The sequence below is a fragment of the Phyllobates terribilis genome, unplaced genomic scaffold, assembly GCF_046119375.1.
Source record: "Phyllobates terribilis strain yellow unplaced genomic scaffold, ASM4611937v1 Scaffold_9__5_contigs__length_417890890, whole genome shotgun sequence".
Lineage (NCBI taxonomy): Eukaryota > Metazoa > Chordata > Amphibia > Anura > Dendrobatidae > Phyllobates > Phyllobates terribilis.
In genome coordinates this window covers 344,019,382-344,039,490 of record NW_027362769.1, presented here as the reverse complement: position 1 = coordinate 344,039,490, position 20,109 = coordinate 344,019,382, and the positions used below count along the sequence as shown (strand labels likewise).

Here is a 20,109-nt window from a genome sequence, read left to right as displayed (position 1 = left end):
TCCGATACAACAGCTTTTTTCAACAGAGAGACATGAAATACCGGATTAATTCTCCAGGAGGTAGGAACCTCCAACCTAACAGCAGATTGGTTGACAACCTGAAGCACCTTAAAGGGCCCTACAAACTTGGGACCCAATTTCTTTGAAGGAATCCTCAACCGCAGATTCCTAGAGGACAACCAAACCATGTCACCAACAGCGAACAAAACCTCCTGTCGTTTCCTATCAAAGTAGTCTTTAGATTTTCTGTTGGCCTCCTGAAGATTACCACGCACATCCGTCCAAACTCTCTCCAAATCACCGGAAAAATTCTCCTCCTCAGGCACGGCAGATCCCAACTTGGAGAACGACCCAAACGACGGATGTCTCCCAGAACAACAAAAAAAAGGCGAACAACCAGCAGAAGAAGATGTATGATTGTTCAGAGCAAATTCAGCAAGTGGCAGAAACTCAGACCACCCCTCATGATTGTCTGCCACAAAACAACGCAAGAACTGCTCAACATCCTGGTTTTTCCTTTCTGTCTGGCCATTAGATTCAGGATGATATCCGGACGAGAACGACAAATGAACTCCCAACCTATCACAAAAGGCACGCTAAAAACGAGCCACGAACTGAGGACCCCTATCAGAAACAATGTCAGTAGGAACGCCATGAAGTCTGACAATTTCCTTGACAAAGGCCTTAGCGAGAGTTTTAGCGCAGGGCAGTTTGACGAAAGGAACCAAGTGACACATCTTGCTAAAACGGTCCACGACCACCCAGATGACAGTAAAACCCTCAGAGGGGGGAAGGTCAGTTATAAAGTCCATAGCCAAATGTGTCCAAGGAGCACTGGGAACCTCCAAAGGACAAAGCAACCCCGCAGCAGGAGTATGTGAGGACTTAGATCTAGCACATATAGTACATTGACGCACCCACTTAATGACTTCCTTCTCCCATCCAGGCCACCAAAAACTGCGACCCACCAGTCTCTTGGTCTCAGAGATTCCGGGATGACCTGCCAACCGAGATTCGTGACACTCAACAAACAAATCTCTCCTAAAGGTCCCAGGCACAAACAACCTCCCATGAGGAGTGTTAGAAGGGGCATTCTCCTGTGCTTTAAGAATCTCATTTTCCAAAACGGAGTCCAAAGCAGCTATCACAACACCTTCTTGTAAAATGTTCTCCTCTTTCTCAGCACCGACTATGGGAGAAAAACTGCGAGACAAGGCATCCGCCTTAACATTCTTAGTACCAGGGATGTAAGTAACGGAGAAATTAAACCGCGAGAAAAACAGTGCCCACCTAGCCTGACGGGCATTCAGGCGCTTGGCAGCATCAAGATATATCAGATTTTTATGATCCGTAAGAACCTGAACGGGAAATTCCGCACCTTCCAAGAAGTGGCGCCAGTGTTCAAATGCGAGTTTAATAGCCAATAATTCCCGATTACCAATATCGTAATTCAGTTCAGTCTCCGAAATTTTTTTTGAAAAAAAGGCACAGGGATGTAATCCATCCCCGTTATCCTGAGACAATACTGCGCCAACCCCCACAGAGGAAGCATCAACCTCAACCAAAAACGGCCTAGTAACATCAGGCTGCATAAGGATGGGAGCAGAGGTGAACCTCTCCTTGAGATACACAAAAGCTTCAATGGCCTCAGAAGACCACTGAACCGCATCAGCACCTTTCCTGGTGAGATCAGTCAGAGGTTTGACAATACTAGAAAAATTTTTTATGAATTTTCTGTAGTAATTGGCGAAACCCAAAAACCTCTGTATCGATTTCAAACCAATAGGCCTAGGCCATTCCTGCACAGCCTGAACCTTAACCGGATCCATCTCAAAACCTTTGCTGGAGATAATGTAGCCCAAAAAACTAATTCTCTGTACAGCGAACTCACATTTCTCCAGCTTAGCAAAAAGCGAATTGTCCATTAATAACTGTAATACCTCACGCACGCTCCGCCAATGAGACTCCAGATCCGGCGAATAAATCAAAATGTCATCCAAATACACAACCACATTTTTACCGATCAAAGGTCTAAGGATGTCATTAATAGTGTTGAGCCACCCCCGTAGTGTTCGAGTTCGGTTCGTCGAACACCCGTGTGTTCGCCGAACTGTTCGTCGAACTGTTCGTCGAACACCTTCGAACACCGTTAAAACCAATGGCAGGCAAACAAAAACACATAGAAACACATAGAAAACACCTTCAAAGGTGTCCAAAAGCTGACAAACTGCTCAGAAGACATAAATAACACATGGAAAAGTGACAAGTACATATAGTCATGCGAAAATAAAAGAGGTGGAAGAGTAAAAGGAGGGGGAGACACAGATATAGGCATGTCATGCCCTTCTAAAATCCAAAAAGTGAGAAGCCGACACGGCCAGTCCGCTCCTGCCCGTGCCACCTCCGTGTCGCCGGGTTTGTGCCAGAGCCGCGGTGAACCCTGACGGCCAGCCCCCCTCTCCCAATACTGGTGCCTGTCCGCTGGTGGGTCGAGCGAGCCCCCCTGTGGTGGAGGCAGCTCTAAGCTTTTTAATTTAAATTGTCTCTCTAATTTGAATGAATACACTTTAAATCCATTTACAAGGATCTATTGGAGGGCAAGTCTCATGCCAGCAGCCGCGGTAATTCCAGCTCCAGTAGCGTCCACTAAAGCTGCTGCAGTTAAAAAGCTTTTATAAGGATCGAGCTCGGCTGTCCACCGCAAGGCATCCTACTGCCAGTCCCAGCCCCTATGCCTTGGGGTGCCTCCTGATGCTCTTCACTAAGTATCCCATGGTCCCGAAGCATTTCCTTTGAAAAAATTAAGTGTCTAAACTACAGGTGGTGCAGCTTGCTTAACAGCCGGGATAATCCGCTCACTAGCAGACACTGCTACTAGGCACAAAGTATTTCCTGGGCTAGATGCAGTTAAAAATTTGTAATTAGATACTCTCGTTGGATGCTGAGAAAGCATTCCATAGAGTCTCCTGGCACGCCATATATGATTCTCTTAAAAAGCTTGGGGTAGGGGTCTAGGGGACCCTTTTATAGCCAAAATCACGGCCCTGTATCGCAATACGTCACCTAGGCTGAAGATAAATGGAACTGTAGCACCCTGAGGGCTCGGTTGCTACAGACGTATTGCACCTCACCCAGAGGTGTGATATCTCACTCTCAGGTAAGGATGGAGTGTGGATCAGGACCCGACACCTGTATGCATTACACCACATTGCCGTGGGGCAGGGCGACCAATATGCCCCTGAGATGGGCACGACAGTCCCTGTCCCTGGCTGGAGTGGGGGGAGGGAACACTGAGGAAGGGGAACCCTGTAGTGCAGGAGCAGGGAGGAAGCAGTTCCTGGGTGCATTGAGAAGGGAGTATAAAAGGTGGGCACCATCTTAGTTCAGTGCAGAGAAGTCTGAGCAGAAGTGGCAGGGAGCAGGGGCTCTGCATGAGCTCTGCTCCGGAGGCGGGCCTAGTAACAGAGGCCCAGGCCTGGAAGAGGGAGAAGGAAGGAAGAGGAGCGGAGAAGGCTCCAGGAACGAGGAATGAAGGGATCCCAGGGGTGCGGACGGGCGAGTCGCCACCGCACGCCCGAATCCACCTGCGTGGAGGGGTCAGGCCAAATGGGGAGACCGGTCCCCGAACTAGTGGAGGCAGGAAACGACCCTCAGCTAGAAACCGGAGGCTCTGACATTTTATGTGGCGCAGCCCCTCTCTACACCCGCTAGGAAGGCACCACATAGGGTCAGGGAAACTGGCGCCAAGTTTACCAAGAGGAGGCCCGAGGCAGCCGGACAGAAGTGTTGGTAAGAAAGGCCAGACAAAGGACACACAAAGGGGGTCCTGTGAAGTGCTCCAAAGTTATCTGGGAGTTGTCTGAGCCCCTCACCTGGTGAGCACAGTACGACGTGGGCAGCCGTTACCTGCAGACGTGGTCTGGATAATAAGAACTGTGAGTAAAGGCCCTGAACTGCATCACTGACTCCGTGTCGTTACTGCTGCTGCCCTGCACCATCACCCCCATCCTCCGCATACACTGCCCTGAGGCTATACTCCTCCCGTGGGGAGTTATGCTACGCTCTGCTGCACCCACAACACCAGCCTCAGTGGTCTGCCCTGTAGCGGCGGTTCACTCTGACCGCAATCCACGGGTGGCGTAGTCGGACATTTAAACATCAAAACCACATAAATAGTTCCGCCACTGGTTTGACCGCCCTGAGCCACGGAACTGGGTCGCCGCCACGAAGACTACAACCACCAGCATCCACCAAAAAGGGTCCGGCTCCGGGTGTCCCAAGGCCCAGGGGGTGCGTCAGAACATTTTCATCACCTTTCACAATCACCAATGGGACAAGGCAGTGATGTCCTCTGTCCCCTCTCTTATACATCCTAGTGACGGAGCACCTGCTCTCATCAATTCGCCATAACCCCAATATTAGGTGGATTGAGGTGGGAGGCACCGAGTACAAGTGCTCTCTATTTGCTGATGATGTCCTAGTATATATCACTCAATCACATATATCCATCCATGCTGTTATGGCTGAAATAGATCACTTTGTTACATGGTAAAATTTTAAAATCAATGCAGCGAAGTCTGAGGCCCTCGATGTCTCCCTCCCTAAATCCATATAGGATTCCATCCAGTCCAACTTTCCCTTTGCCTGGCCCTCACAGGGTATCAAATACTTAGGAATTCCTATTCATAGAGACCTCTCCCATCTATGTTATCTTAATTTTGGGCCCTTTATTGAACAACTCCATACAGACCACGGTTGGCAAGTTAGAACTGTAAGATTCACTACGTGAACCACTGGTGTTTTGTGGAAAAGCACATGTACACTGCGTTCCAAATTATTATACAAAAAGTGTTTAGGAGTGATAAGGGAAGAATTTGTTTGTTTGTCAGTTAAACTCATTGATGGTGATGTGTGTCAGGGCTCTTTATATCACTGTAAGCAATTGCAGACACCTGTGCTAATTAGTTTGGCAGGTGTGTCCAATGAAAGGCAAGACTACTTAAGAAGGCTCTCTCACATTATTAAGCAGCCTACATTTTCTGCCAAAATGGGAAAGAAAAAGGATGTGTCGGCTGCTGAGAAGCAACAAATTGTGGAGTGTTTAGGTCAAGGCATGACTACAATCAACATTGTGCGATGATCAGGATGAAGTGTCTTGGCAATCAAGAAGTATGTAGCTGATTCACATTCACAGTACACACGTGTGCGTGCTGATAAGGGCAAATTGAGGACTCTTTCCTACAGGCAATTACGTCAGGTTGAAAGAGCAGTGGCAAAAAAGCCTTGTCATAGCAGCAGACAAGTTTTTGAAGCTGCTTGTGCCTCCAACGTCCCCCGAACAACAAGATGCAGGGTCCTTCAGAGGTTTGCAGCTGTGCATGCGCCATCCTGTCGACCTCCTCTATCCACTTCACACAAGCAGAAACGGCTCCAGTGGGCCAAACATTACATGAAGATTGATTTCAAAACTGTTTTGTTCACGGATGAGTGCCGTGCAGCGCTCGATGGTCCAGATGGATGGAGTGGAGGATGGCTGGTTGATGGACACCCCACGCAAACACGGCTACAGCGCCAACAAGGAGGAGGTGGAGTAATGTTTTGGGCTGGAATCATGGGGAGAGAGATTGTCGGCCCCTTTAGGATCCCTGAAGGCGCTAAAGATGAACTCCATAATGTATGTGGATTTTCTCAAACAGCACTTCCTGCCATGGTTCAAGAAGAAGAACCGTGTATTTCACAGCAAGATCATTTTTCTGCATGATAATGCACCATCTCATGCTGCACATAAAACATCTGCATCTCTGGCTGATATGGGCATAAAAGGGGACAAACTTATGGTGTGACCCCCATGCTCCCCTGACCTCTACCCCATTCAGAACCTTTGGAGCATCATTAAAAGGAGTGTCTATGATGGCGGGAGGCAGTTCACATCTAAGCAACAGCTCTGGGAGGGTATTCTGTCCTCATGCAAAACAATTGAAGCAGAAACCATCCAAAACCTGACAAATTCAATGGACGAGAGAGTTCAGAAGCTCCTTTCGAACAAGGGGTCCTATGTGAAAATGTAACATCACCTAGAATAAAGTTTTGAGTTGAAAACTGTTTGATTTCAGTTTCTAACAACCTGCTAATGCTTATAATTTCAAAAATGACCATTTTTTTGGTCTTTATTAAAATGAAAAGGTTGATCGAAAAGTTTGGGGGATCTAAGAGTGTGGCAACCCAGTAGTCATGATTACTTCGAATTCTGACAATATGAGGGTCATGCTGCAGGTAGTGCAGCAAGAAGGCACTTATGTGCCTTGCGCATCTCGGAGCCCCAAAATTATTTTCCGGGCTAGATGCAGCTAAAAATTATTTTTAATTTTAAATCTGGTGAAGCTTTAGTATAGATGGCCTAATAGGATCAGTGCTGCACACTGCTACAAAGCCCAAATTATTTTCCAGTCAAGATACAGATAAACATGATTAGTAATTTGAAAGCTTAAAACGGTTGGTAGGGTGATTTTAACCAATCATCAAGCTTTTACTCTCCCCAGGATGACACAGGGGTAGAAAAGTCGTTTCGGATCCATGATTTGTTCATCTTTATGAACGTGAGTCTGTCTACATTATCAGTGGAGAGCCGCGTGCGCTTATCTGTCAGCACACCACCAGCAGCGCTGAACACACGTTCAGACAGAACGCTGGCTGCGGGGCATGACAAGATCTCCAAGGCGTAAGTGGCTAGCTCCGGCCATTTATCCAGATTGGAAGCCCAAAAAGAGCAAGGGTCCAGTGACACAGTCGTGGCTTCAATGTTTACTTGGAGATACTCCTGTACCATCGTCTCTAGGCGTTGACTATGTGTCAGACTTCTTGTCTCCTGTGGCCTTGCAAAGGATGGGCTAAAAAAGTGGTGAAATGATTCCGCAAAATTGATGTTACCAGCAGATACTGTGGTTCTGTTACGGTTTGAGTGCTGAACACTTGACGGTCCCACGGTTGGCAAGTTGGAACTGTGAGATTCACTACGTGCACCACTGGTATTTTGTGGAAAAGCACATGTAAGATTCTGCAACAGTCTCTGCTGATACTCCTGCATGCGTGCATCCCTTTCTATGGCAGGAATAATTTCTGCAAATTTACTTTTGTACCGGGGATCTAACAGTGTGGCAACCCAGTAGTCAGGATTATTTCTAATTCTCACAATTCGAGGGTCATGTTGCAGGTAGTGCAGCAAGAAGGCACTCATGTGTGTTGCGCATCCAGGAGCACCAAGTCCCTGTTGTGTTGGTGGCGAGGTAACAATCATGCTTCCTTCCTCTGTCCTCTCCCCCCAACCTCGCACAACAGAAATGTGATCAAGGTCTCCCTCATCTGATGAGTCTTCCATCAGTTCGTCCTCCACTTCTTCCTGGGCTCCTGCACCTTCCTCACTAGTTTGGCTGCTACCATGCGCCCTGGTAAAACCATCTCCCCCACCCTCACATGCCTGCCGCCTTGGTGCTGCCGACCGTCTGGACCTTGCAGATGTTAGCCCTTCCGCATACAACTCCTCCTCCTCTACTTCCTCCACCTCCTCTTGTGCCACCACCTGACTCCGAATTCTGTTTAACATGTGCTCCAGCATGTAAATCACCGGAATAGTCATGCTGATAATGGCATCGTCAGCACTAAACATCTTCGTCGCCATTTCAAAACTGTGCAGAAGGGTGCATAGGTCCCTGATCTGAGACCACTCCTCCAGCGTGATTTGCCCCACCTCTGAATCTCGTTGGCCCAGGCTATACGTCAGAACGTATTGCACCAGGGCTTGTCGGTGCTGCCACAGTCGCTGCAACATGTGCAGAGTTGAATTCCACCGGGTAGGCACATCGCATTTTAGCCGGTGAAGTGGCAGGCCCAACGACTTCTGTAGAGATGTAAGTCGCTGAGCTGCGGGATGCGAACGGCGGAAGTGAGCACACAGCGACCGTGCCCTCTGCAAAAGGCCATCTAGTCTGGGATAGTGGGCTAAAAATTGCTGGACAACCAGGTTCAACACGTGAGCCATACAAGGCACGTGTGTGACATTGCCCCGGCGAAGGGCCGCACCCAGGTTTGCAGCATTGTCGCACACGGCCTTCCCTGGTTTCAGGTCCAGTGGAGACAACCATTCATGAAATTGGTTCTCCAGAGCTGACCACAACTCCTCAGCTGTGTGACTCACATTTCCCAGACATTTCAATGTAAAAACCGCCTGATGACGTTGAGCCCTACTGCCAGCATAGTAAGGAGGTGTGCAGGATCCCTTCTGCGCAGTTAGAAAGCTTATGGCATGACCAGACAGGCTTTGGGTGCAGGTGGAAGACCGAGAGGAGGTTGAGGAGGCAGAAGCAGTGGAGGAACTTTGACATAAAGAGGATTGACGCACAACTCGTGGGGACGGCAAGACTTGGACAGCAGCCCCTTGTCCTGCTGTCACCATAGTTACCCAGTGCCCAGTCAGCGACATGTAACGCCCCTGTCCATGCCTACTCGTCCAAGTGTCTGTGGTGAAATGCACCCTGTCACACACAGAGTTTCTCAAAGAAGCGGTGATGTTGTGTGCGACATGCTGGTGGAGCGCAGGCACACCTTTCTTTGAGAAGTAGTGCCGACTGGGCATCTGGTACTGGGGCACTGCGACGGACATAAGGTCTCGAAAATCCTCTGTGTCCACCAGGCGGAAAGGCAGCATTTCTGTAGCCAAGAGCTTGCAGATGGTGAAATTCAACCTCTTAGCTTTCTCATGGCTAGGAGGAAATGGTCTTTTACTTGTCCACATCTGAGGGACCGAGGGCTGGCTATTGTGCTTAGACGGGGTTGATAAGGGTGTCCCCGGCAAACTGCCGGTCTGTGAGGAAGATGCAGGCGGACATGTTAGGTTGCCTTGATCCAAAGGTGGTGCTATCGATGTCGGACAGCGCTCAACACCAGCTGGTGTTACCACCTCCAAAGAAAATGATGACCTGCCAATCACGCTGGCTGTTGCGGGTAAAGAGGTGGCAGGTCTGCGCCCCAAAACAGGTGTGACTGCTGTCCCCCCAGTCACAGAGGATGAAGAGGCCGCGGATGCACAAGATATGGCAGACGGTGATTGGCCCGGCCGGCTAGGCCGCATTGTAGCACACTGAGCTTCCCACTGCAACTTATGCTTCATGTCCATGTGCCGGTTCATGCATGAAGTACTCAAACTATGTATTTTTTGGCCTCTACTTAGCTTTTGCTGACAAATGTTACAGATAACACGAGTTGGGTCATCTTTATCAATCTGAAAAAATGCCCAGGCTATGCAAGGCTTAGCACCCATGCGACCTGAAGAGCCACCACGACTTGTGGTGAGAGGCAGAGTTGTGTTTGAGGATGCAGTTGTTGACGTGCTTCCAGTACTACGTCTCTGTCCAGGAAGGCGCAACCTGACCTCGTCGTCACTAGCATCTTCCTCCACCTCCTCTGCTGACCTCATCTCTTGGCTGACTGTGGGTTGACAGTAAGTGGGATCTCCGACCTCATCATCATCACCCTGTGCGTTATCACACCCGTCGTCCTCAGAGCCAACCTGTTCCTGCCCTGACAAAAAACTAAAGTTGTCGCTCCAATCAGGTATTTGAGTCTTATCATCGTCTTCCTCATTGTCTCCACCAACAGGAGTTACAGTTTGGGAATGAGGGTCTACATTATGGTCAGAACCTTCTGCGTCTGGTCCTGGATCCGACTCATAAAGATTCTGGGCATCAGTGCAGATCATTTCCTCGTCTGGATTCACAGAAGCGCTGGAGTCGACCTCTGATTCCCAGGCTATAGTATGAGTAAACAGCTCTGCAGACTCAACCATCTGTTCTACCTCATACTCAGACGGGCAGCTGGAGATTTGGGAGCTGTGAGGAAGCAAGTGCGATTTGGGTGACACCTTTGAGGACTGGAGTATTTGTGATGTTGAAGTTGATGTGGATGAGAGCCCACTTAAAGGAGCACTTGATATCCGTTGAAGCACCTGCTGTTTTTGTGCCTCATCTGGAATTTGTAGCGATTGGCGTGGCCGTAAGAAAGGGATCTTATCACATTGTCCGCTAAAAGAAGTAGACATTTTAGTTTGGCTGGAAGATGGTCTTTCTTCTGCAGATGTTACTGTTGCTTTAACACCTACCCCACGGACACAACCTTTTTTCCCCTTCCCAACACGCCTATTCCCCTTTCCACCAGCAGCAGGCCTTTTTCCACTCATTTTGGTGGTTAACTAATTCACAACTCTGGAGTTGTTTGCACAAAAAAACAATGGATGGTAACCGAGCCGAGCTGAGTGGCCAAACTGTGGTATTAGGCCAAAACTATTGGCTGGGTTAGATGCAGAAAAAAAATATTTTGAATTTGCAACCTGATGGAAGTCAGTATAGATGGACTAATACAAATAGTCCCACACACTGCTAGAAGCCCAAATATTTTTTCAGAGGTACTGTAGATGCAGATAAAAATTATTTTTAATTTGCAACCTGATGGAGGTCAGTATAGATGGACTAATAGACCAAGTCCCACACACTGCTAGAAGCCCAAATATTTTTTCAGAGCTAGTTGCAGAAAAAAATTATTTTTAATTTGCAACCTGATGGAGGTCAGTATAGATGGACTAATAGACCAAGTCCCACACACCGCTAGAAGCCCAACTATTTTTTCAGAGCTAGATGCAGAAAAAAATTATATTCAATTTGCAACCTGCTGGAGGTCAGTATAGAAGGACTAATAGAACAAGTCCCACACACTGCTAGAAGCCCAAATATTTTTTCAGAGCTAAATGAAGAAAAAAATTATTTTTAATTTGCAACCTGATGGAGGTCAGTATAGATGGACTAATAGACCAAGTCCCACACACTGCTAGAAGCCCAAATATTTTTTCAGAGCTAGATGCAGAAAAAAATTATTTTTAATTTGCAACCTGATGGAGGTCAGTATAGATGGACTAATAGACCAAGTCCCACACACTGCTAGAAGCCCAAATATTTTTTCAGAGCTAGATGCAGAAAAAAATATTTTTAATTTGCAACCTGATGGAGGTCAGTATAGATGGACTAATAGACCAAGTACCACACACCGCTAGAAGCCCAACTATTTTTTCAGAGCTAGATGCAGAAAAAAATTATATTCAATTTGCAACCTGCTGGAGGTCAGTATAGAAGGACTAATAGAACAAGTCTCACACACTGCTAGAAGCCCAAATATTTTTTCAGAGCTAAATGAAGAAAAAAATTATTTTTAATTTGCAACCTGATGGAGGTCAGTATAGATGGACTAATAGACCAAGTCCCACACACTGCTAGAAGCCCAAATATTTTTTCAGAGCTAGATGCAGAAAAAAATTATTTTTAATTTGCAACCTGATGGAGGTCAGTATAGATGGACTAATAGACCAAGTCCCACACACTGCTAGAAGCCCAAATATTTTTTCAGAGCAAGATGCAGAAAAAAATTATTTTTAATTTGCAACCTGATGGAGGTCAGTATAGATGGACTAATAGACCAAGTCCCACACACTGCTAGAAGCCCAAATATTTTTTCAGAGCTAGATGCAGAAAAAAATTATTTTTAATTTGCAACCTGATGGAGGTCAGTATAGATGGACTAATAGACCAAGTCCCACACACCGCTAGAAGCCCAACTATTTTTTCAGAGCTAGATGCAGAAAAAAATTATATTCAATTTGCAACCTGCTGGAGGTCAGTATAGAAGGACTAATAGAACAAGTCCCACACACTGCTAGAAGCCCAAATATTTTTTCAGAGCTAAATGAAGAAAAAAAATATTTTTAATTTGCAACCTGATGGAGGTCAGTATAGATGGACTAATAGACCAAGTCCCACACACTGCTAGAAGCCCAAATATTTTTTCAGAGCTAGATGCAGAAAAAAATTATATTCAGTTTGCAACCTGATGGAGGTCAGTATAGATGGACTAATAGAATGATGCTATGCCCAAAAGATTTTACTTCACTAGGTGCAGTAAAAATATTGGTATTCTATACACAGGTGTTATATCTTGCAACACAGATAGGCTACTCCACTGACTAACACACTCTGCAATAGGCCAAAAAGGATTAGCTTTGCTAGATTCAGCCAAATGCTGTGAAAAAAACTTGCACAGCACTGGCACAGACCTGCCTGGCAAAAACTGGTAGGAACTCATGTAACCTAGTCCTGAAAAGGACTCCAATTACAATTAGTCTTTACTCCCACAACCTATCTATTTAAGAGCACAGACCTCCCTGATAAAAGTCGTAGGAAATGCTGTAACCTAGTCCTTAAAAGTACTGCAATCACAACTATTCCCTACTCCCAAGCTATCTGTATATTTGTGCGAAAATTGGCTTGAAATTAACAAGGTATAGCGCACACAGCAACAGCGGTGCCGTCTAACACGCAGCTGCAGCAGTGAGAAAATGGTGGCGACGGGGAAAATGGCTTGGTCTTATAGGGCAAGGACATGTGACATACACTGCCAATGACACATGCCCTTGCTTGTGTGAAAAAAAGCACTTCGCTCCGTGTGTGCGCTGCTGATAGGCTGACAGATTGCACCTCCCCACTGCAAATGCGGGAAAGAGAAAAAAAAATGGAGATCTTCATTGTTCCTGCAGAGATCCATCCCCTGCCCCTCCCCCCACCCCGCTGTACACTCAAACTGCGTATTAACATTAATTTTCATCATTACTGAGAAAAAATCCAGTTATGATTTTGGTGCACGAACAGTTATCGAACATAACCTCGAACAGCCGAATTTTTCTCAAATTGTTCGTGTTCGCCGAACGGCTCGAACACCGCCCAAAACAGCTCGAATTTGAGATTGGCGAACAGTTCGAGTAGAACAACGCTCATCTCTAGTCATTAATCAGATTCTGAAAAAATGCACGAGCATTAGTAAGACCAAAAGGCATAACCAGATTCTCAAAATGACCCACAGGAGTGTTAAAAGCAGTCTTCCATTCGTCACCCTCCTTCATGCGCAACAGATTGTATGCCCCCTTAAGGTCAATTTTAGAGAACCACTTGGCCCCCATTAACTGGTTAAACAGATCAGGAATCAATGGCAGTGGGTAAGGATTGCGTACAGTAATTTTGTTAATCTCACGAAAATCCAGACAAGGACGTAAACCGCCGTCCTTTTTTTTACAAAAAAAAATCCCACCGCCACAGGAGACTTAGAGGGCCTAATGTGACCGGCGGCCAAACTTGTCTGTATGTATTCCTCCAAAGCCTTCCTCTCAGGAATAGTAAGGTTAAATAAACGACTTTTAGGAAGAGTCGCTCCAGGGACAAATTCAATAGAACAATCATAGTCTCTATGGGGAGGCAAAACCTGCGATTCCTTCTCAGAAAAAACTCTCCAAAAATCCTGAATAGGAACAGGCAATTCTCCCCTATCCAAAGCTGCAATACGCCCGTTACAACACTTGTCATAACATTTATGGCTCCAGGATTTAATTTCACTGGTAGACCAATCCAGTACAGGATTGTGAAATTTTAACCAGGGCAATCCCAATATTACTGGAGAAGGCAAGTTATTCAACACTACCAAATCCAATTTCTCATGGTGAACACCATTAATAGTGAGAGGAAATTCACAGACCTTGAGAGTAATATTCTTCAAAGGGGAACCATCCACAGAAACCACAGCAATGGGGGATGATAAAGGTTCAGGTTTTAAATTGAGTCTTTCCACAAATCCCCCATCAATTACATTCAGAGTAGACCCGCAATCAACAAACACCCGAAATTCCATTAATTTTTTCTGAGCAATCGTGGAAGCAGCTAAAAATATACCCTTGGAATTTAAACAGGCAATACGGGCGTGACTGACCTTTTTTTTTTCTTTCTTCATACGAAGCTCACAGCCTTTAATCAAATGACCAGATTTTCCGCAATAGAAACACAAGCCTTCAGAAAATCGACGGTCTTTTTCTTGAGAGCGAGGTGCCACCGATCCAATCTCCATCGGTTCACCACTGTTAGTACACACATTCTCATAACCAGAAACTGACCTAGCAGAGGATTTGCTCTCATTAACCCTTGCACGCAGTCTTCTATCCACCCGTATAGCTAATTGCATAGCCTGTTGCAAATCTTCAGGTGTAGGATAAGCAATTAGCAGGTCTTTAACCCTTTCACTGAGCCCAGCAAGAAATAGACTTTTCAGAGCAGAATCGTTCCACCCTGTTTGAGTAGACCAACGACGGAAATGAGTACAATATTTTTCCACATTACCTGATCCCTGTTTTAAACGTCTTAACTCAGTCTCAGCTGATGCGACACGGTCAGGATCATCATATAATAGTCCCAAAGCAGAAAAAAAACTATCCACTGATCTGAAGCATGTATCACTAGGTTGCAAAGAAAAGGCCCACTCCTGAGGCTCTTTGCGCAAAAGTGACATTATGAACCCTACGCGCTGGGATTCATCCCCAGAGGACTTAGGTCTCAAACGAAAATACAATAAGCAAGCATTTTTAAATGAAAAAAATTCTCGGTGTTCACCAAAAAATAAATTCGGCAAACATACCTTAGGCTCCAAGAAATGTGCTCTAGGACAGCTACTCACGTGCTGACGGAGCTCGGCCACCTCCAGAGAGAGTCCCTGCAGGCGATGAGCCAAATCCTGAACCGACACCATGATGGAACAGAAAAATCTTTCCTTAGAGAATTTGCAGGCTGGACTTACTGTTATGTTCTGCTACCAGAGCTAAGGAAAGAGAGGAGATCTGTCCCTACGATAGAACTCAGCTTAATCCCTACGATGTAACAGGGGACCTGATCCTGCGATCAGACCTGCTAAAATCCTAAGCTAGTCTGTACGGAGACCTATAGATGTGGGGAAGGAATCCCTACAAGTACTAAGGACTGGGAGGAATATGGGACACCTCCTAACAGAAATAGTAGCAGACAGACGAACAAACAAGATATATAGAACATAGAGGTCAGTAGACCAAGCAAACTAACAGAGCAAGACACAGAGCACAGGCTAGCTAGAAAGTAGATATACAATGAAGTCCAGCAAAGCCAGAAGGGTGGAGCAGGATTAAATAGGCCAACAAGGTCATGTGACCAGCAAAGGAAAAAAAACCTAAGAGCAAGGTTCTAACAAAAAAGATATGTGTAAAACATTTTCTGAGATAGAAACCCCCAAAAATCTTCTTGCCCCCAAACTCTCATCTAAATGTGTCAGATTACAAGAAAGTGGTTACAAAATCCTCACTAGATGGCACATGACGCCGATCAAACTCAACAAATTTGATAATTCGTATGACCACAGATGTTGGAGATGCCTCTTGGAACCAGGCACGTATTTTCATCTTTGGTGGTCCTGTAACATTATCCAAAAATACTGGACAAATGTCCTCAAGGTTGTCTCGCAGGTCCTTAAGATTAATTTACCTGTTCTGCCGGAGATATGTCTGCTCCATCTGTTTCCAGATGACCTCTTCAGAAAAGAAATCTCTCTACTAAGGCATCTTTTGGCTTCTGCTAGACTGTTAATACCCACAATGTGGAAATCAAGCCAACCTTCTACATTGGACCAATGGAAACAGAAGGTGGAGCAGATATATAGACTGGAGGAATTAACAGCCTGGGAAATTAGGAAACACTCTTTCTTCACGGCGATATGGTCCCCTGGCACCGTTTCTTTCAAAAATGCTCTTAGCCGAGGATACAGTTGTTGCTTCCCTCCTCTAACCAGAAACAGTGTTGAAAACCATATGTCCAATTATAGGAATGTTAATTCTTCTAGGAAATAATAACGCCTGATCTAAGCTCACGTATGGATTCAAAAGATAACTCACTGACTAACCCATTCCCAATTATCTAAAAATGTAACCCACCCAACATAAATCTGAAAACCTAATAATCCTGTTCTAAGTTGTAATCCCTATTTTTTTTTTTTCCCTCCCTATCCCCCCGCCCTTATTATACCCCCCCAACTGTTTCTCATTCTTGTTGTTTTTCTTTGATACATCTATTTATATATCATTATAAAAGAATAACAATCAGTTATTAAAAATGTCTGTTATGTATGTCTGCGCTATATACTGATTACCTATAGATGATGTTTCATTATTACAATGATAATGTTTTGTTGTACTCTTTACCTTTTGAAAAAAATTAATAAAAAGATTTTAAAAAGAAAAGAAAAAGAAACAACGCCGTTTCGTCCCAACAGCTGGACAACAGACCACCAGGAGGTATTGGAAGAACTAGTAGACTACCTGTTAAAACCACCCATATTGGGATATCCTGATTTCAATTTACCATTTGTTCTTCATTGTGATGCTTCTCAAGTTGGACTGGGAGCTGCCCTGTATCAGCATCAAGATGGAAAAATGAGAGTCATTGACTACGGTTCTAGAACGTTGACAGACACCGAGTAGAATTACCATCTACATTCCGGAAAATTGGAGTTCCTGGCATTGAAATGGGCTATCTGTGAACGATTTAGAGATTATCTCTACTGCCGCAAAGAGTTTGAGGTATACACTGACAACAACCCTTTGACCTATGTCCTTACTACAGCCAAACTGAATGCAACGGGTCAGAGATGGTTCGCTGAACTAGCTGACTTCAATTTCAGCATCATGTACAGGCCAGGAAAATGCAATGCGGATGCTGACGGATTGTCAAGAATGCCACCAGAGCCTGAGGAGTTCATGCAAGAATGCTCGGAGGAAGTCAGTCTGGAAACAATTGAGAGCACTACCCTAGCAGTACAAGCTTATCAAGAGGAAGACAGTGGAAACCACCATAAAGGCGAGAGAACAAGATCACCCCTGGTCTATTCAACAGCTACCAAAAGGGAAAATCCGTCGAGCACAACGGGAAGATCAGATAATTGGTAGAATACTACTTTATGTGGACCAAAATCGGTTTCCAAGTAAACTGGAGAAAGACAATGAGTCACCAGCAGTATCTGTTTTAATTAAAGAATGGACAAAGCTCTACCTCAGTGAAGACTGTATCCTGTATCGTAGAGGAGGACAAAACCGGCAGTTGGTATTACCCAGAGTAGTCCGTAGGTTGGTCTTCAAAGAACTCCATGGAAACATGGAACACCTTGGAGGCGAAAGGACAACAAATTTGATCTGTGAACGTTTCTTCTGGTCGTACATGCAAAAAGATATTGAGAGGTACGTGACCAGGGATTGTGGGTGTCTGAAAGATAAACGTCCCAACACATCAACCCAGGCACCTATGGGCAACATCCAAACTATGTATCCATTTGAGATGGTCTCAATAGACTTTCTACATCTCGAGACGTGCAAGGGTGGTTACAAATACATCTTGGTGGTGATGGACCATTTCACTCGATTTGCTCAAGCATATGCCACCACCAATAAATCAGGTCGAACAGCGGCAGAGCAGATCTTCAAAGATTTTGCTTTGAGGTTTGGGTACCCTACGAGGTTACACCATGACCAAGGAAGAGAATTTAAGAACCAGCTCTTTGCCAAGCTAGGAAAGTACTGTAGAATTCAGAGATCCCACACAACGCCCTATCACCCAGTTTTAATCGGACATTATTGTTGATGTTGCACACTTTATCAGCTGATGAGAACAAAGTCTGTAAGAGCTCTCTGTCAAAAGTGGCTGTACAAAGAGTGATGCAACGGGTTGCTCACCTTATTTCCTATTGTATGAACGATCGCCAAGACTGCCAATCGACATCATGTTTGATATCCGGTGTCAGAGACTAACAGAATGTATCTGGAGTACGTTAGGAAATGAAAGGAACGGATGGCAGAGGCATACAACATAGTGTCCAAAGTGGTTACACAAGGACAGAGCATGAGTAAGGAGTACTATGATCGAAAATGTTATGGAGCAGAATTGGCACCGGGAAGCCGGGTGCTTGTCAAGAACGTACGTGAGAAAGGCGGTCCAGGAAAACTTTGTTCTTACTGGGAAGACAAGGTGTATGTGGTCATAAGGAGGAAAGCTGATGACAGCCCAGTGTATGAAATCCGATTGGAAACGGGAGACAAGAAAACCTGGAGAGTCCATCGGAATTTACTACTATTTGTGATTTTCTCCCACCACAACAAGACTTCCTAGAAGCAGATCGACATCGTCCGAGATCGACCACAGACTGAAGCTCCGGAGGTGGATAACCTTGAAAGTTCGGATGGAGAAGAACACAACATTGTATTTCTCGGACCGGCAAGAGGAGGGATGTACCATCCACAGAAGCGTGAACTAAGTCCTGAGGCTCCAGAGTTCGTACCAAGGAGTACAGATGAAGTTCAATTCAGATCTGATGATCGAACACCGGCCCCTGAAGAGATCGATCGACACTCAGGAGGAGTGGAATTACCAGACCGGGTGGAAACAAGTGACGCAGGAGAAGTGCAGGAACTTACAGAGGCAGATCCAAGAGCATCTGTGGAAGCATGGGAAATGAGTGCAGCGGAAGAAACTTCTGTGACCGAAGAACCCGTGGTCTCTGTGGAACAACTCACCAGAAGGATGTCGACTCGAGAACTGAGGAGGCCTGTGATGCTGACATATGAGACACTTGGTGAACCGAGTCAAGTGCCAAGGACTGTCGACTGGAAACAGGTATGTCTGCCTGCAGACAAGGTAAGCCCACTTGAGTGGTATTCACAACCGAGAGGCAGTACGGAAGATGTTGTCTGTTGGAAAGACTTGTTTTCATGCTTTGATTTTCCTTAAAAGACTTTGTAGAAACAAAGAACTGTTAAAGCATAGAGAGAGAGAGCTGGTTGAAGACATTTGAAAAGCTCCATCTGAAGAGATTCTGATTGTTTTAATTGTGTTAATTGTTTATTTCTTACAGGAATCCTACAAGAAAAAAGTAGTAAGATTAGGCTGTTATCAATGTTTATGAACGTTATACCAATTTCACAATGCCAATTTGTATATAAAGTTATCCAACTTTCACCACTGTATATGCTCCCCAATCCTGGAATTTGCTCCCCCCATCAGGGTCCCCCATCCTGATATGTGGTCCCCTTATCCGGGTCCCCTATCCTGGTATATGCTCCCCCATCAGGGTCCCCCATCCTGGTATATGCTCTGCCATCCTGGTTCCTCATTCTGGTAAATGCCCCCCCCCATCCTTGCATATGCTGTCTAATTTTAGTCTTCCTTCATGGTATATGCTCCCCATCCGGGTCCCCCACTCTGGTATATGCTCCCCCATCCTGGTTCCCCATCCAGGTATATGCTCCTAAATCTGGGTCCCCCATCCTGGTATATACTCCCCCATCCTGGTCCCCCATCCTGGTCCCCCATCCTTGTATGTACTACCCAGGGCCGGACTGGCAATCTGGCAGTTCTGGCAAATGCCAGATGGGCCGGTCCGGCCGTGGGCCACTTTACCTGCTTTTAACAATTGTGACGGAGCACAGAGCCGAAGGCTCCGTCACTTACTCAGGCAGGCCACTGGCTTCCCTTCACACACCGCACAGGTCACTTGCGCAGACTGGCCGCAGGCATTCCTTCGGCCGGGAGCTTGCTGGAGGCCGTCGCATGCAGGTGACGTCGGCGGTCGATGACGTCACTGCATCGCACTGCCAGCGTCCACTGAGAGATGGGACAGAAGAGGTGATGGACGCTGAGGAGGATGAGGAGACAGGATTAGGCGAGTTTAAAGATTTTTTTTATTTTTGGGTGCTGTGGGGAACCATAATAATATATAAGGGCTGTTTGTGGGGGATGATTCCGCTATGTGGGGGATGTTTGTGGGAGACCATCATACTACATGGGGGCTGTTTGTGTGAAACCATCATACTATATAGGGGTTGTCTGTGAGGAACCATCATACTATGTGGGGGCTGTTTGAGGGGGATCATCTTGCTATATGGAGGCTGTTTGCGGGCGATTATCCTGCTATATGGGGGCTGTTTGTGGGGGACCATCATGCTTTATGGGGGCTGTTTGTGGGGGACTATCCTGCTATATGGGGGCTGTTTGTGGGGGACCATCATGCTTTTTGGGGGCTGTTTGTGGGGGACCATTATACTACGTGGGGGCTGTTTGTGGGGGATCATCCTGCTATATGGGGGGCTATTTGAGAGGGACCATCATACTATATGGGGGCTGTTTGTGAGAG

General features: G+C 46.0%; 2 protein-coding genes across 3 annotated transcripts in view; one reads left to right on the top strand and one right to left on the bottom strand.

Moving 5' to 3' along the window:
• LOC141162205 (cytochrome P450 2K1-like) overlaps window positions 1–20,109 on the bottom strand; it is a 241,574-nt gene that overhangs the window by 179,422 nt on the left and 42,043 nt on the right. The gene's annotated exons all lie outside the window — the stretch shown is intronic.
• The window catches only part of LOC141162208 (uncharacterized), a 45,678-nt gene continuing 43,238 nt past the window's right edge, over window positions 17,670–20,109 (top strand). The window contains exon 1 of the mRNA XM_073648064.1: window positions 17,670–18,593. Coding sequence (XP_073504165.1) covers window positions 18,207–18,593 — 387 coding nt within the window. The 5' untranslated portion in view covers window positions 17,670–18,206. The remainder of the gene's footprint in view (window positions 18,594–20,109) is intronic.